Source organism: Antennarius striatus, chromosome 21 (assembly GCF_040054535.1).
Source record: "Antennarius striatus isolate MH-2024 chromosome 21, ASM4005453v1, whole genome shotgun sequence".
In the NCBI taxonomy this organism is placed as follows: domain Eukaryota; kingdom Metazoa; phylum Chordata; class Actinopteri; order Lophiiformes; family Antennariidae; genus Antennarius; species Antennarius striatus.
Window position 1 is genome coordinate 6,204,227 of NC_090796.1, and position 19,002 is coordinate 6,223,228.

Sequence of the window (19,002 nt, forward strand, 5' to 3'; positions counted from 1 at the left end):
ACTTTTGATTCTTCCACATTAGACTTAATTCACCTGGACACTAATAGATTCATCAAAGCCAAGAATAAATGAGTGTTTGTGAGGGGCATCACAAATGACGGTTGTGAAAGCTTGGTATGAGGCAAGGGATTGTAGGTTATAAAAAGACCACAAAAAAAAAAGAGAGATGGGTAGGAAGAGAAAATATGTCAATGACGGAAAGATGGCGATTGAAATCTGCAATGAACAGAAGTACAGTTGCCAATTTCCTTTTGCCGACAGGCAGCAATGTGACAGTGCCAGTTGACGACCAGCTTCCCTGGGCCACCACCCATTCATTGTGTGTCGCAAATAAACAGTTTAAGGGGAAATTCCAGCTGTGAGATGGAAAAGGCAGCTCCAGCTATAATATCTCTTTCCTCCTCAGGGTGGATGCAGCAGGCCAGTTACCAAGCAAGTGACAGACATGGCGAGTAATGAGGATGGCAGACACAACCTGCTCTGTTGGGGATGACAGTAACAAGGGATGATGCCACGGTATTTAAAGGTCCCCGAGGCCTTGTGATTTAAATGCTTTTACAGTCTCTCTGTGCATGAGAATCAGACTAGGCTTTGACCTAAAAATGCAACTAATCACAATAAGTTAGAGATGTGAGAAATATTCATTTTTATGCCATGCAGTCAAGGATCTGACACTTGGACTCCAGCGACTAGACTTTGTATGATGGAGGGGCAGAGGCAGCTCCAGGAGTGTCCGTGGAGTCCTGGTTCAGCTAAAAACTGGCGGTCATTATGACCCACAAAGAGAAGGGGAAAGAGAGAGCAGCTCTGTGACTAAGGCGAGCCAAATGCATATAAATAGTTTCTCTTGAGCCGTAATGTGGAAACGGAGGCCAAGGACACTTTAGAGATGACTTTGTGCATCATGCAAAATATGTGCTGCTTTATAACCTGTCTGATCTTCAAATGAAGATCAAGGCCAGAGATGCATTCATGTAGATAAAATCAAACACGTAAAAGGAATTTGAGAAACACATTGTGAAGTGATAAGAGAGAGACAGGTTTTCTGCTTGTTCCAATCCTTGAGGCCAGGCAGCCCATGTGACTCCCCTAATTGTCATGCAAAGGTAGTTTGAACTGGTTGGTAGCTCGTGGCTCTTCTTGCTGAACTGCACTAGTTCCTGCCAGCGTCTTTCTCTTACCCGGTTATTAAATCTGGAGGCTGGACATGAAGAGACAAACAAGCTAAGCTGTAGTCACTCAACTTGTTTCACCTTATTGTTCACTGTCTTAAAACAACTTTTAATTTGTGAGTTAATTTGTGGTTAATGTTTACAGATACGCATTAATCATCACATCTTTGGTGCTACCAAGAGATGGGTGAAAAACAACTGAATGCAGCGTGAGTCAAACACAGTGTGTCAGCGCCAAACAGGTTGGAAATGAACAACAATACCATCAAGACATTTGTGGAGGTTTTTGGGTTTCTTTCCAACCCGCCTCTATTATGAAAATCTATGTCTGGCTAGACACTGAAAGCATCTGGTGAATTGGGGAAACCAGCTGCCAACAATGGCAAAACAAGTCTGCCTTCTGTCCTGGTTCCAAGACATCCAGCACGTCGAACTCCCAACATAAGACTCAGGAAACGAAACCAATTAAAACCAACTATGAATAATGTACAAACTAAATGATTAAATAAAAGGCCTCATATTGTCCATATGCATCCAGTATTAAACTGTTGAACCATTTCTCCCAACCAAGAATCATACTAACAGCTTGAAGGCAGTACTCCCCGCTAATTGGAGGGGTCTACCGTTTACAAATAGGTTAGATATTTTTTTTTTTTGACAGAGCTGCAACACACAGACCCACACTTGGTTACTCTTCCATGAGAGTGACAGGAATTTAAATTATGGTTGGTCGAATCAATGCCTGAAATCTTCATAAGCACAGAAACTAAACTCACCAAACTAAACAGCCAGAAGGCCTGTGTGGTTCCAGAGATAAATATCAGCTGCTGTCATGGGGGGGGGCATGCTGTTTACATACTTGAGAATCAGACAAGGCTAACATTCAAACCTTGCTCATTGAGGAATATTCTGGATCTGACCAATCCCAAGGCCTCTGTTTTTTACAGAGCACATTAATTAGATATGAAATATCTCAAAGCAGCACCGTGTATATTAATCAATATCTATCAGACATATTCTCTTTAAAGACTGAAAAAAAATCAGAAAGCTTGCCCTTCTTCTGAACGCAACTTATCTGACAACTGCAGCTATGGACAGAGACATAAGATGCAGCACAATATTAGAAATGCTACATACTCGCTAAGTTTTGTATTTGCTAACTCCTTACAGCCATATCAAGTGCAAACAAACGAACTAACACAACAACTGTCACACACATTCTTTGTGGGTTTATTTCACATTTTGTTCAAATCCTTTTCACTCTTGCCAGACACACCAACATGTGTTTATTTCTTGGGTCACCATGGCGATCCAGCTGTACTGGAGTCACAAAAAAAGTAATTATATCCTAAAACAACATAGAATAATAAATACCTGTTTGGGACAATTTTAATTGTAGCAGTTATAAATATTAATGTGACAATAATTGTGAGAAATATATCTGACACTGGCATAATGACTCCTTTCCGAGACTTTCCTTTCTAATCTGATGCTGTGAGGGTGAAAAACTAAAGAAACAGAAGAAGCAGATCTTGGTTCATGACTACCATCATTCAGATTGAACTTCTTCATTCTTACAACTACTTTAAATGCTTTTTGCACTATAACCTGAGATTGGGTTATTATAATAGAACTGCGTCACTGTACAACCCATCATTATACTAAAGGTCACGGTTACTGTATTTATAGTTGTGTGTTACTGCTAGGCCATGCTACTCTGTGCTTCCTCGAAGAATTCAAATATCTTAAGTCGGAAGTTTCTGGACTGAATCTACATCATAAGTTACATTTTTTTAGGGTCAAGCAATTGCTCATAAAAATAGGATAGCTTAAGACATCAATCACATCTAAAAACTCTGTTGTATGTACCAAAGCAGGAAGTAGCCACACGACCTGAGCTGAACTTGTTCCCTGGCCAAAGAACTTGTTCCCTAGCCAAAGATTACATTATATATATGACAAATAACATAGTATAAGGATTGCTTTAACGTCTGAATATATAGCGCATAATAAGTGTATGGGTTGATGGGTGTTCCATTTTGCTTATAAGCTTCTTTCGTCAAAAAGCAGATCTCGCCTTCAAGCACAAAATCTGTCCACCGTTTAGATTTGGAGTGTTGAACACAAACTCCATAAAACAAGTTGATGAGCACAATGGCGTCTAGGGCATAAAATCACAGCTTGTGTTTCTAAATAGTCTGCCTTGGTCTGTAATTTGAGAGAGCCATTTCATGAACTTTGAAATGAGTGCAACATTTGCATGAGCCTGCATGATGTACCAGATGTCATGAGATAACGCTCATGGGGCCTGTGGAGTCGTTTGGTCCGGCTCAAAGAGGCCGAGTAGAATTAGGGTTCATGCAGCTGGCACCTGTGAAATCATACTGGGTCTCCAAAATTAGGTAGATTACTGGTAAGTATCTTGATTGATGCAATTTGCTTATTCAGCTCTCTATACCTCTGTGCATTCGATGGGACGCTTGCCATTGCCACGTTCTGTTTCCTGTACTAAACATTTGCTCTTGTAGTTTCATTAGAGACTCCAGAATTCAGAACATGATTTATCACTCAGGGATGCTGAAGGTATTTCAAAATTTGTATAAAAAATAATAGTACCTCAAATAGCATTATATCATTACACAACAGCATGTCAGCTCTGTGGAGAGCAACGATCAAAATTGTCCATTGAAGAATTTCGAGAAAGTTTATTCTCAGTGCTCACCTGAAACGACAACCTCTGGATCCTGAAAGTAAAGGGGTTGTGCAAGGATTGTTGTGCAAGGCCTTTATGTACTTCATTCATACCTGGCATGGCGTGGACCAAGTCCCCACACAGCACCATGAACCTGGGTCTGGGTCTGAGCTGGTTCACTGCCTCCACTGCCTGTTTGGTGAGCTCCACCTCCTCGCTCCACTCATCCCCGCCCCCATCGCAGTCGCCTTCCCTCCAGGCTTTCATCAACCCAAGCTGGGGGTCCGCCGCCTGGATGAAGTAAAACGGTCCGGTCCATTCCTTCTCTGCATCTGAAACAGAGCGGTAAAAATACACTCAGCAGTTGACAGAGCAAGGTAGTTGCAAGAACACATTTGAACATTTTAAAGCTGGACCAGGAACTTCAACATTTGGTTTTATGATCCTCACAATGAATATTTGAAATCTCATGAAGTTCTACTAGGCCGCGGCTCTCAGCAAGGAAAAATAAGCTCCACTGGAAAAACAGGGAAAACTAGTAACTAGCAGCCACCGATCTGGATTTCACAAGGTGAATGTCAGCATATTGTTTATCACCTTCATAGTCAGTACAAGAGTAATAAAGTGATGAATACTCACACACTATTCAGACAGTGTGCACATTCATTTACATTTATGTAACTGTTAAAACACATTTTACGTAATGGCCAGTCATGCATTCAATGGACACAGCTGTCATCAGGAGTCAACATTGTGATGCATCTGTGAGGCGTTAACTTCACATTCTGGCAGCTTCATTCTCAACGTCTTCATCACAATATGCTGAGGTGCCAGGATGCTCGCACAGACCGCCGCACGTTACGTTAAGCAGAAACCTAGAAGCCTTTGCGGATTATGTGTCATCATCGCATTAGTCATTCAGCGCTGTAAAGATTGGTGCAAAAGCTTCATCTCGCAGCTTTAAATTCCTTCTCCAAATGAACATGAATTGGATAGCTGGGAGTGTTCTGATTAGACTTAGGACTGGAGATCCATTGGGAGAAAACAAAGCACCATAATTTGTAAGAGCTTTACATACTCTACCCATAAGTAAGCAGCATTTAATAATCAACCAACAGCTCCATGTTGTTGCATGAATTTAAACCAAAGAACATGTATTTTACATAATCCAGACATACTAGAAGGGTCTTATAATCTAATCACTCTCCAAAATACATTAACATAAACAACTCCAAGAAGACAAGCACACTCAAAATGGCTTGGCAGATGGTTTCGACAAAGTTTAACATGTAGGATGCAGAAAGAAAAGAAAGGCGGTATGGACACGGATGCCCCTTGTTGCCCACAAATGGGCAGATGCTAAGAGCAGGTGCAAACAACAGCTTTCTGCCCCACTCATTTGGTATCCGGAGGATGTGGAAGTGGTACTGTAGTTACGCAACGCTGTCACAGTGGAGAGTCTGCATCTGCATTCTACACAAATCCCCACACTGACACTCAGTAGGAGCTACTAGCTGTTTGGCATCCCGTGTTCAAATTCCCAGAGCATCTCTCGCTCCCAAATGAGTTCAGAATAATTCTGTCCTCCAGAGAAGCTCAGTGCAGATGGGAAAAGAGACCAAGCCCGCTCGACCCTTGGGAACCAGATGAGTAAAAGCGTAATAGAAATTGACATTATTTCAACCATAAGGGAAAACACATTTTACTTTCATGTTTATCATCTTCTCTTGAATCAAATTACTACAGAATGCCTGCGGTCCGAGCTCACCTTGATCTTAACATGACTACACCACAGAGACTGCTGACGAGTTTTACTGCTGACAGTCAGACCACTGATGAATGCTGAATTTCAACAGCCGCCACAAGTGGAATAAAGTTAGGTTTCCTGCTTTTGCACTGGCTTAACTTCATTTGAGTCACTCAGTGGTTCAAGCACATGCCTTATATATCAAGGCTGTAATCCTCTAGTGGTTTGCACACATTTGATTCCACCTGTAGCTATTTCCCCAATGTCTTTTCCCCTCTTTCTCTACAGAACAAGTGATCCCAAACTCCTGCAAGTCAACTAAATATCCTAGAAGTTGGTAAGACTTAATTTCTTGAACAAGAAGTGCCATGGAAGAAAGAAAACGTATTCAACCCCTCAATGCTTATTGGGTTTGTTGGAAAAAAAAAAACATTACTCTGTAACCTTTAGCAATAACCAAATCACACATAACAAGCTAAGAGAAACAGATTTTACATGACTTTTTTTTTCAAATTCAAACACAAAATGTCAGGTTATACTTCCACAGTCTCAAGATTATTCAGCCCCTGAATATCACTCCTCGTAACATTCACATAATGAGATATTGTAAAAAATATATTGTGCCAACCTTCGTAGACCTACTTTACCAAAAGTAACTACTCTTTTTTTTTCTATTGAGGTCTAAATTTAGATAAGGCCTCTATAATAAAGATTTAATGAAAACTTAAAAAGTTGGCTGGGTTACAGTCCTCATTTTTATGAACTATTACCGGGCCTGTATAACACAGAAAATGCTATGTGGATCCATAAGGACATGGCAGGTCAAGGAGGTTTGGGTGCGAACCAAAACAATGTCATCTGTGTTCCTTGTAAACTGCCCAACCAATAAAAAGTTAAGAGTGTTCCAATTCCATTGCCAGTCTAACAAAATAAGTGAATTTAGAAAGCGTGATGATGTAAACATTCCCTCTATACTCCCCTATTCGTGAAAAAACTACAACTTTCCCCCAGTCACGCTGTAAGACTGTACGTATAAGATAATACTTATTAGCTATGGTGTGGGTGAACTTTGTGACAGGGGAGGGAATATCAACTAAATTGGATATGGATAATTCTAAAGATGTATGCAAACTTATATTTTTCGCATTCACGTTGATTTTCTGGGAAGACAATATAATTTCACAAAAACTTTTAAAGTTGATTTGACGAAGCTGCAGGTCACACTCAAATCCTACAACTTTCATTTGTTAAACAGAGCATACTTCTGCAGTACAATGTTTTTGCTCCGGGTTCAGATGTGTGAACCATTTCCAAGGAAAATGAAAAAGAAATTTAAAAAACAGACAAAACACAAAGGCTTGGAGCAAAGCTCCCATGACAGGAGTTCAGAGGCAGCATCCTGATTGGTCGAACACCACTACAAACAAATCACAGATTTGTCACGTGGCAGATGGAGCGCTAAAAACAAAATGAAACACTATTTGAGATGAAAGCACGTTTCTTGCATTTGTAGTAAAAAATAAATAACTACATTTTTCATTCCTCCCTCTGGCTATTTTCTTACAGTTGGTGCTTAATAACTAAACAGACATGAAAGGTAAAAATCCATGAACACATCGCTGAGTCTGTCATGTTGATCATAATCCTTTTATATCTTCACAAACACAGTGATTGTAAAACTAGTCAGCTGAAACAAGACGTGCTGCAACTCAGATCTGGCAGCAGTGTTTTAAATATAATGTTGAATGTTGTAGGATTTAATGTTACAGGTTTTCAACGAAAAGACAGAAAGAAAAATAAAAAAGCTAGAATGATTTTGAAGAGGCGACAGCCGCTGTGAACATCAGAGCAGGACATCGTGTCACTGCATTTATTTGCTACCAAACAGGAACTGATGTGTTCCTATAGTGAAGTCACATGCTAGCATGCTAACCCTGTAGCCCTGTTGTGTCTGATAACGACGTTCCTGTGTGAAAACGTCGATACAGACAAGCTGTCAGCGTTTACTCTCTCAAGTCATCCACCTGCACAAACTTCTTCCGTAACTTGTTGAACTGGTGTGAGGCTGACAGTTCCAGTTAGCATCAGCTAACCAGTTAGCCTGCGAGTTACCAAAGGAAGCTAAACGAACTGGGTGTCTGCTACCTTCCGTCAGTCCGCTGAACGTCCGACACGCAGCTCTGTGAAAGATGTCCTGCTTTTCAGCCATGACGTCCAGGAGAGCAGAAAACGTTCGAGCGAGCCGGTGTGTCACTGGTGCGGAAGCCGGCGAGCAGTCCACGCAGGTCCGTTTTGCAGCAGCTGTCAGCGGGTTGACGGCTGACGTGAAGCCCGGAGCTGCAGCTGCAGCGGCGCCCGGAGAGTCGTCTGCTGCTGCTGCGCGGACTTCCTGCTTTGTCCGTTCTTTATTGTGTGCTCGTCCGTCCATTGGTTAGTCCGCCACATGTTTTCGTAACCATGGCAAAGGGGATGAAGAAGAGAGGATGACCTTGGCCCTGAAAAAACTAGGTCAAGGTCAAATTTTAACTTTTATACACTCAGTAACTGGATAAGATAGAAAGACGAGGGAGAAGGCCAAAGTGAGTAAGACCATAGATCAAAGTTAGTGTTTTGATCTATGGAAGTAGGTGAGAGCACTACCTTTGATCTTTGATCTATGCAAGTAGGTCAGGGTACAATTGTGAATATAGGGGTGTCGTGGGTTGTTGCAGTTTGTGACTGGATTGGTTCTTGATGTTGTTTTTGTTGTCATTCTTCGATTGATTCATAGGTCACAAATACAAAAGCAGACAAACCACGTTGTATGATTACGATTATATTTTATTTAGTTTGTTTATTATTTTCCTGCTGTTATTTGCTTTTGAATGTGAATTCTTTTTTGCGTGAATCTCTTTTGGATTTTGTGTGATTGTGATTACTTTGTAATTTGTTTTTTGTGAATAAACGAGCTTTTAAAAATCAATATACTTCTATTTCTTGTTCTTCTTCTTGTATCTTGTTCTTCTTCTGAAAGGAAAGAATTGTCATGAGGATCCGACCAAGGATCAAGAAGAAATTAACTTTCCTACAACCCTGTGAGGGAAATGATTTGTCTATGCAGAGGTCGTTTTGCAGCAGACATTTATCAGACACATATCTCCAAATTGCGTCTCATAAAAGTGAACTGCTTCTATCTCTAGTGGATCACAAAAAATAAAACACTTCACTGGGTAACTGATGCGGTCCAGGAACACTTTGCCTGACACAATATCTGAGTCAAAATGCAACATAAAAGATCTAAATTGGAATATTTCTCCTTCACTCAATTTTAATATTCTGTGGATCTCAACTGCTCTATTGCACTCTTCAAATCAAGCATCCACACTACAGGATACTCCATGTACAACCCTCTTTACTGGAACTCCTTTATTAAGTGTAAAACATGAGGCCTGATGACACTTCCTTCAATTATGTCCCGCAATTTGTCTCTGATACATCCAACAAAATTTTTAAAAACATTTAAATTTAAATTTTCCTGAATTTCCCAGTATCTATCTATCTATCTATCTATCTATCTATCTATCTATCTATCTATCTATCTATCTATCTATCTATCTATCTATCTATCTATCTATCTATCTATCTATCTATCTATCTATCTATCTAACAAGAACCATTTCACACGTTTTCACATCAGTTAGTTTTTCTTCAACTTAACTTACAATTTAATATTTGGTTTTATTTCAGTCACTATGATTTTTTTCACTGCGACTTCTGTGAGATTCATTAGCCTCCATCCTTTCTTCCATTTCTACCTCCAAACTTACCTTTTACAGTGGTTTTGGATAAAGAAACAGATTAATGAAAATTTTGTTATTCCTGTAAACAAGTAATGAACTTTTGGAACAATTTTGTCAGATATTTAACAGGTGTCATGAAACAGAGATGTTTACCTGAATATTTTCTTGCATATTTTTCATTTAATATTTCAAAATTGGGCTTTTTCACCATTTTTATCAATCACACAACCATTACGCACTTAATAAATTTTGACATAACATATTTGTGATTATCTCACATATTTAATCAAGAACAACACTTCAGACTTAGTCCATATAGTCAGTCTGTCATCCGGTCCATAACACCTCTCACACATGCACAGTCTTAATTCACTCTGGGGCTGTAACTTGTACCTCTAGTTCATTCTTGTAGACTGCATGCTTGCCCTCCACCTCCCCAGTATTCTCAGATTCACTTCATTTTATAAGGCTCAGCAGAGTCATCAGCCGCCACCACTACCGCCACTGCTTGGACTTATTTTGCTGCTGTTCAGGGATGACACCCAGTAATCGCAATTGTCCTCACAGAGTCAAACAACATTTTAACAGACACCATCAAATATCTGCAAATATCTTTTCTTCATTCATTTGTCTCAGCTGATCAAATGCTCTTTAAATCAGTGGAGCTAAACCAAGACCATAAATTGATATTTCTTTCACGTCACCTACCTGACAAAAAACAACCACACATTAACATTCTGATATTTACAATTCACTTTCGTAATGTTTGGTTTACACTAGCATCCTATTGTTTATTAAATGGCACTTGTCACTTTTCAAGCTGAAATAAATCAATGCCAAATACTGGGTTGCTTGCTTTAAACTGAAATTATTATTTGGATTATGTGTTACTGTGTGGTGCAGAAGTAGGGACAGGATCTGTGTGAGGATTCAAGAAGTTCACAAGCATCAATCAGGCGTTACGTCCAGGGGCCACAAACTTGATGAGGAAGTCTTTTTTGAAATTCACCCCCTGCTTTTAGAAACTAAGCCAGCCATTGAGGAGAACATTACGCTACACTTGATTTCATGGTTTCTAAAACAATGGCAACCTGTGACTGCTTGACAAGGGAAAATAGGGCTGTACGGCCCTCACGCCTTTACACAATGACAAAACAGAAAAGAAGTGTCTATTATTGCTTCCGTCATAGACTAACATTTCTAAAATAAACTCTCTCTTTTGCTCTCCCTCTGTAGTGCCCTCGGTCTTTGCAGTCTTTCTCCCTCTCCTTGTTTTCCTCCTCCTTTCCTTTTGCGCACCATGCTCTCCCACCCTCGCTCTTCTATTCGCTCACTTCGCTCTCATCGTCGTTGCGGCTTATGTCTGCTTACTCCTGTGCGTAAGAGTGCACGGATGGATATGTACAGTGATCCGCTCCCGAAAAGGCGAAATCTGAGTCTGCAAACGCCTGTTTGAAAAGACGCGATTTTTGGATGCGTCGCAAAGAGCGCGCGTCGGGGAGTAGTGAGTTAGGTCAAGTCAAGTTCATTCCACTGAGGTTGTCTTTATTCGGCTGGTTTTTTTTATTGTTTATCGAATGATGACATATTCTTAAAGATGTTTCTCAGCACGGACGACAGTGCGTTTCTATTTGGATGTGTGTTTCTGGACTTTTCAACATACCATGACCGTGCGCCTTTGTTCCTCTCTCCATGTCTTTTCATTTCTGCGTGAAGTTGAACGGAGGAGAACGCACAATGAGAGGGAAATACTTTCTCTTCGGCTTCTTTTTGCTCAAACTCACGGCGCTTGTGTGCAAGGCTGACGGGGAACCAGGAATGCTTGGAGGATTCGTAATGATCGCCACTTCGAACGGCTCCAAGGGGGAGGAGAACGTGTCCGAGGAGACCCCGCACACGGAGGGCAAATGTCGGGGTTACTTCGACGTGATGGGCCAGTGGGACCCGCCGTTTACCTGCAACACGGAAGATTATCTGTACTGCTGCGGCACCTGTGGCTTCCGCTTCTGCTGCTCCTTCAAGGATTCGCAGTTGGACCAGAGCACCTGTAAAAATTATGACACCCCGTTGTGGATGCGAGCTGGACTGACTCCCTACAAGAAGATGAACAAGATGCACGACAGCACCAAAGACAAGACGAACTTAATTGTTTACATCATATGTGGAGTAGTGGCCATTATGGCTCTTGTGGGGATTTTCACCAAATTGGGTCTGGAAAAGGCGCACCGGCCACAGAGAGAGAATATGACCAGGTAAGACTGTCACTCCCTCTCTCCTCTCTGCCTCCTTTCTCTCTTTTCCCCTCCTTCACCCAGTCTGCTTGTTTACTAAAGACTTGCAGTAGTAGCAGACGCACGCAGTGATCCGGAGCGCGCAACGTGTCGTTGGCGTCTTCATCTGCCTCGGTGCATATCAAAAGAAATTCACATACAGGCTGTGGTTCCTTGGCAACTAGAGCAACTTAGGTCTTTTTCGGCACTGACACTCTTTGTGATCGTGCACGTTATCTCCACTCCAGTTCATCAACCCGTTGTGGTGCGCAGCAGAACATTTCACCAGCTATTCTCTCCTCATTCATTGGAGTCAGTGGCAGCATTTGTGCCCCATTGTGCTCAATCTGTCTGAGTGGAGATCAATGAAAACAGTTTTATAAACCCTCATAGTGAAATCAAATAGACAAGACTGCACAGTATGTGTAGCGATGGCAGCGGAACACAGGCAGATAAAAAAAAAACAACCCCAAAATGTTCTCCATTCATCAGGGAATCCCATTTTCTTCCACTTAGCCTCACCTCACACTTTATGGAAAATGTGGTGTACAGCAGTGTAGCCCAAGTGAATAATTAAATTAACCATGTTATGCACAGTTCGTCATGTCTGCAGCCCTCATTCATCACTGCCTCTCTGCTTCTCTCCCCCCCTTCTCCCCTCTCCTCTCCTCTCTCCTCTGTTTTGTCTGACAGGGCCGTCGCCAGTGTGCTGCAGGGAGGGTGTCCAGGTGAGCAGTATCGGGGGGAGGAGGCCCTAGGCATGCATTCGCAGCACTATGCTTCCAGGGCCACGAACCTCCGTGAGTTTTATTTTATTTTATTTTTTTGTGGTTGTGGGAGTTTTGGACAGTTCGTGGATGTCTGTCGTGAACTGTGTGTGTTAGTCAGAGCACGCCAAGGGGTAGATGGTTGGCCTGTGTCAGGAACAACAGCTGCTGACAACTTGAGGGGCCCTGGATGTGTCCAGGTTGGTGTCAGGGTCCCTTTTGATGGTATCTGGAGTGATGTAAGTGTGTGCAAGTTTGGAATCATAACTAGACTTTTGGGTGTTAGCCTGTATAAACTCCTCTAAGATAAAAAAAACAAAAACAAGCACAGGGAGAACACAACAATCCCCTCAGGCGTGTTCCTTTTTTTTAAATCTCATTTGACAGCGTTGTGTTTTTATTTATCTTGCACTGTCCAGATGTCATCCAATCCATAACAAGAACATCTGCCTGCTTTTTCTGCCGCTTTTCAAATCCAAACAGTATTCACTTTTTTATTTTGGTCCGTGCCCACATTAAATAATGAGAGAGTGAAAAAGAGGAGTGGGAGTGTGTGTGAGTCAGTAACGAAGTGGTGCTGCTTGTGGTGGTGGTGTGTGCACATGTAGGGGGCTTTGAGGGGGGTGGGCTGGGAGTTTGAAGGGGTGGTGGTGGTGAGGGTAGAACGCTGAGCGTATGAATGCCATCTATTTCTGCTCGGTCCTGTGGGCTGCAGCTCCGAGCTTCTTTGTGTTTTAACGCCAAAGATCAAACAGATGAATACGCACAAAACCACACACTCAGATATGTGGAGGCCAGAGCACACAGTACACACACACATACGCGCACACACACACACACACACACACACGCACACACGCACACACGCACACACCGCAAAAAGTGGATGCTGTCACTTCACAGTGTTCAGAGCCTCTTAAGCTGAATCATCCATCAGCAAAAAGCTGATCTAGGAGCAGATCCTCATGAATGATTCTGAACAACACAACATCTTCTCCTTTTAGTCGTTTTCTTGTTGTACAATGACGTTACACATCAGTGGCATCATACACAATGTCACATAACTGTGGTTGATGAAGACATTATCTTGTCTCTCTTGTTGTGTATTAAAGACTAAAATAATTAAATTCCCACAGTTTGATCGGTTGTTGTGTTTTTCAGACCCAATTTTAAGACAGGCGAAGATATTTGGCTTAGATTAGGCAACAATTTCAAAATTAAATCAAAGTGGCTTAAAGATATTTCCTTCCTGTTAGCATCTTGTTTTTGTTTGGATTCAGAAAAGTGGGAATATTTTAGCTCCTAAACACAAGACTGAAAAGAAAATCATGCTGATCTTAAAGGCAGACTTTGCATTTTCTCTAAATAAAATAGTTGTCCTGAATCCCCTCTGTCTCTATTTGGGAATTTTTAAACACATTTAATAAAACATGAGTGAGAAATTCTCAGATTTTGTGGCACTGTTGAGTGTTTTGAGTGACAGGAAGTTTACATATTAGGGCTGTGGCAGGGGGATGAGCAACTACTTGTTTTTCTGAGAATGAGATGTAGTCCTACAGCAGTTCCCCTGACATAACCCTACTCATCATGAAGCACAACACCCACAGACACCATCAACACTGTGATGAGAGCACAGCTCATGAAAGGGAGTGAAAAAGGTTGAATTCATTAAAAAGGTTTGGTTTAGAAAGGGGGGAGGGGGTCTATATCTCAAATAAAGGTGCTACCGTGAGATGAGATAAGTAACACTTTCAGCAGGTGATGCTCCAGTATTTATTCTTTCATCCTGTGGGAGAGATGAGATAACAGAGCAGCCCATCACCTCAGTGGCCAAGACGACACCGCTGTGGAATGGTGATTATTATTTATCAGTGTGTACCCGGCTGGACCCTCCAATCTTCAGACATGTGGTTGATCATGTGGAATGTCATTACACTGTGATTGGTTGGAATAATAATAATAATAATAATAATAATAATAATAATAATAATAATAATAATAATAATAATAATAATAATAATAATAATAGTAACAATAATAATAATAATAGTAATAATAATCATCATCATCATACTTTAATAATCCCCCATTGGATAGATTATTTTTCCACTCCAGATTAGTAATCACATGTGTATATGTATGACAAGCCTGAAACACACACACACACACACACACACACACACACACACACACACACACACACACACACACACACACACACACACACACACACACACACACACACACACACACACACACACACACACACACACACACACACACGGGGCCTGATTGACATGGTGGTTGGAGAAGAATAAGATTTGGTTTCACCAGATATGAACATATTACTTTTGTGTGTGTGTGTGTGTGTGTGTGTGTGTGTGTGTGTGTGTGTGTGTGTGTGTGTGTGTGTGTGTGTGTGTGTGTGTGTGTGTGTGCGGTGGGCCTTTGCACATGTTAACAGGCTGATGCTCACAAAGGCACTTAACTCAAATAAAGAAGATGATTGTGCAGGAAAATCCATTTTTAGTGTAAACCACATATTGATTATAGCTTATGGCCAAATTGCCCTGTTGCTGGTTTCAATTAATCGGGTTCAGCAGGCTTAGATTGCTTATACAGGAGGAGAAAATTCCTCTGGGCCTTGAGGGACTGTCAAAGAATGTCTGTGACGCGATTGCTGATGGCTCCTGTTGTTTCATCATTGAATGTTTTCCCTTCAAGCGCTCTATTCAATGCATTTTCCAATAGAAGTCTGAATAAACAGATGAAGGCCATTTCCCATAGCCCTTTGTTGTGTTTTGATTATTTGAAATCATTGTAAGATGTACTGACAAGCGATTAGTGATACAAAAGCCAAAGGTCTGTGTTTTGTGTGTTGCGGGCTCCTGTGTTCATCCAGCTGGGGCCTCTGCAAACCTGCTGCACACAAAAATAGACATTTTGGTTGCTTTGTCATCTATAACTCAACTTGGCTGTTTGGTAGAAACTTAAGTCATTCCAAAACCCAGAAACTGCTGAAAATCCTGCATATCTTTATTTCCGGGATCAGACAGCTGAAGAGACAATAAAGTGAAGGATGGAGGAAGAGGGGAAGGTAGGAAAGGAGAGAAACAGGAGCAGTGGAACATTGGATGTGTTGAGAGCGACGATACACAGACTGACTGTAATAACTATTTTTGAAACTCTTCAATGGATGTGTAGCTGATAAGTTATGCATCTAAAATAATGAAAGGTTAACTCCCAGTTTGATTTCAATGTCTAAAAGCATCCTGAAGCATCACCACTCCACGCAGGGTGACGTTCATCACAGGTTTTTGCCCACAAAAACTGGAATTCTTGATCATATAAGTGTAATTTACAAGCAGCAGCAGCAAATCTAATTGTTCTTTCACTTAGCGCATAATCTAATACAGACGTTAGTCACGAAATTTAAGAACTTTAGGTGGGCAGCACCATTAGTTTTATTAGGACAAAACACACACACACACACACACACACACACACACTCACACACATGTACCGGTCTGTATTCACAACCCAATCCAACATTTTCAGGTCTAATTACCTCCAGAGGAGGTAATATAACCTTTTTCTAAACATTCAGAGATGGGTAGGATGAAATTTTAATAGGTAATTGCAACTGAGTTTGCACATGCACAAGAAAAGACCTTGTCTGCAAAAGACTCCTGCTCCACCTTCCGACCACTTAATGTGTGTGTGTACAGGCGGTTGTTGCCTGCACACAGTGTGTGTTCAACATGTGAGGGTGTGTTTGTGCAAGGCGCAGGCCTGTCAGAAGTAGCTCTGCATATCCTTCGTTGGAAGTAGGTGACTGTGTGACCTTGTCTTCCCGGCTGTCATCCGAGCCTTCAGTGTGTCACATCTGATTGCTGAGTGTCAGAGCGGAAAGTAGAGCTGCAGCTAGTGAACATACACACTGCTGCGGCACAGACCGTAGATACAAGCAAAAATGTTATGAAAGAGAGAATGACAGCGCTGGAGTTAGTTATCTGTGAGGCGTCACTCCGGCTCCAGCTTCGTTTGAAGCTCAGCTTCCGTCCTCTTGTTCAAACAGGCAGGAAAGCAGGTGGAGATGATGCTCCATCCCAGAGTTTGTCTTTCAACCTCGGAGCTCTTTGGAGTGACACTAAGCTTCTGTTACGTGTAAAGCTACTTTTCTTTCATCGGAACCATTGAGTAAAGGTTTTTGTGACTCATTAAGTAACATTAACAAACATATACATAAATATCCTTACTCACGCATGTGTTGGATGAGAAAAATGGAAGCTCTAAATCTGAAAGCCCAGCACAGCCACAGCTTGCCATTTTCCTTTTAGAATAAATAATTACCCTAAATAATATCTAGTGGTAATAAGCAAAGATAGCTGTTCCCCATGCTAAGCTTAGCTGAGGAGTCTTGCTCCATATTTAGGCCACAGACATAAAGATGTTATTTCTCATCAAACTATTTACTGGCATCTCTGTATGCATTTGAATTATTCCTCTAAGAAAAGCAGACATGTCATATGTGACATCACTAATGGATTTCTGAGAGGGCACTTTGAGGCCTGGGTTCCTTTTTTGTTGGTGATAATATCGTGACAGCTTTTTATACACAGAAAATTTATATTAAAGCAACAACATGGAGATGTAAAAAGGAGCCAGGATGACAGCTAGCACCTGCTCTAAAAGACTCTCGGCTTTGATTTATTTTATGGTGGATAGACTTTAACTTTCAATATGTTCATCACAAACATCATTAATTAAAAAATGATCAAATGATGTTAAGAAAATGATGCTAAACTTGGAAACTAGCCTTAATAAGATTACAGTTCAGGTCCTGCAACCACAGCAACACATAATAATGTGAATAATGTGCACAATTCATTTCTTCTGCTACCTGTCAGATATAAATATTCAGTACATCTTAAGTAACACCTGGCATTAAAGAGGATTTAGTTTGCTCATAAATGACATAAAAAGACACTTTCTGCAGTTTTCTAATGTCCCTCATTTGCATTGTTGTAAAACCAAATCCCAACTAAAGGGCCAACTCAGAGCGCAGCGAGTGACCTCACAGTAAAAAGACAGGGGTGTCATCTCTTCACCCCCCTGGGTCTCATACCTGTAGCCTCTCTCTGTCTAATTACCTTAATATGAGGCCTCTAAGGCAGCACAGGGTTACTTTTTTTTTTTTTTTAAACTCTATGACCGCACAGTTTGAAAGTGTTGGCCACTGAAAGACATCTCAGTTGAAGCAATGAGAGAGAGACTGTCTGCTGTCAAAAGGGAGTCCTGGAACGGAAAAGAAATGAACGATTTGGAAAATGAGATGAGAGGGAGAGAATACTGAAGAACAGAGTGGGATTCTTTTTTCCTCTATCCAATAGGAGTTTTGAGGCTACCTTTAGCTGCGTCACGCTCCCGTTATTGAGATTGTCCTCTTTGTGAGAGGTAATGTAAATCGGAACAGGCGCCCACTCTATGAACATTTACAGAATCCACAGCGTTAGATGAGCAGAGCGGTCTAATGTATGCAGATTGCCTTAAATGTCCATAGCATTTTGCATCATCCTGTATATAATTTCCCATCTTGTCATTGTGGAGTTTTAATAAAAGAAGTAATGGGGAACTAGAATATCTTAACTTCTAATCAACCGCTCCCCTTCCTCCCATCATTCCCACCTCCCCAGCCCTCCCTCTCCCTCTTCACGAATATTAATCAGTTCATTTACTCTGAGGAAGTCACATTTCCGATTTGACAGGTAATTACATGTTCGAGTATGTGTGTGTGTGTGTGTTTTTGTGTGTGTAAGTGTACATTTTCTTACAGTATGTGCTCATCCTATTCACTCCGTATGTGCGCATGCATGCACATGCCATGCGCGCCACCTGCGCCGCGCTCTGGCCCAATCTCGAGTGTGATGAGTAATATTCCGTCGATCTGTCTTCATCTATTTGAGTCTCATTTATTTTTGACTATCTGCAGTGATACAGCACTCACAAGCAGTCATGGGATAAGCAGGCAGACTCTCCATCTGTATGTTTGAACAGGTGGTTATCACTACTGGTTTCTAATTAACTGCTACACTGACTCTCCTTAATCAACTATTCAAATTAATGAGTCAAGCCTGATGCAAATATTGGGATTATTTTCCGTCATATGAATTCAAACAAAAATGTAATTATCAAGGAAGATAACTCTGAGCAGCGTTCTTAGCCTGGAATCGTTTGTAATCCCGACTGTGTTTTACTTTTGAGAGGCTCTTCATTTTAGCGTCTTCCATTGTAGAGGGAAAAAAAATACAGCTATGTTCATTTTAGCAATAACAAGCTTGCACAATAACAAGCTTGCTGTTTGTCTGACATACACTGATTCTAGCAGAATCTCATAGTGCATTATAAGTCAATTTAGGCCCCCTAACATGTAGCTGAGCTATGCTGTGTGAAATCCCCACTAATCTGTAGCTATTGTCACACTGCTACCATTTTTCCTATTTCTAATAGGAAAATAGAGCTGTAATCTGCTGTAATGCTGACAATAACAGTGTGTATATACCCCTGACACTTTC

General features: G+C 41.2%; 2 protein-coding genes across 2 annotated transcripts in view; one reads left to right on the forward strand and one right to left on the reverse strand.

Annotated features, from left to right (window-relative positions):
* cpped1 (calcineurin-like phosphoesterase domain containing 1) overlaps positions 1-7,973 on the reverse strand; it is a 30,204-nt gene extending 22,231 nt beyond the window's left edge. The window contains exons 1-2 of the mRNA XM_068306255.1: positions 7,757-7,973; positions 3,978-4,196 (exon numbers count right to left, since the gene is read on the reverse strand). Coding sequence (XP_068162356.1) covers positions 3,978-4,196; positions 7,757-7,820 — 283 coding nt within the window. The 5' untranslated portion in view covers positions 7,821-7,973. The remainder of the gene's footprint in view (positions 1-3,977; positions 4,197-7,756) is intronic.
* Positions 7,974-11,127: 3,154 nt separating this feature from the next.
* shisa9a (shisa family member 9a) overlaps positions 11,128-19,002 on the forward strand; it is a 42,572-nt gene continuing 34,697 nt past the window's right edge. Inside the window, exons 1-2 of the mRNA XM_068306068.1 lie at positions 11,128-11,642; positions 12,354-12,460. Coding sequence (XP_068162169.1) covers positions 11,128-11,642; positions 12,354-12,460 — 622 coding nt within the window. The remainder of the gene's footprint in view (positions 11,643-12,353; positions 12,461-19,002) is intronic.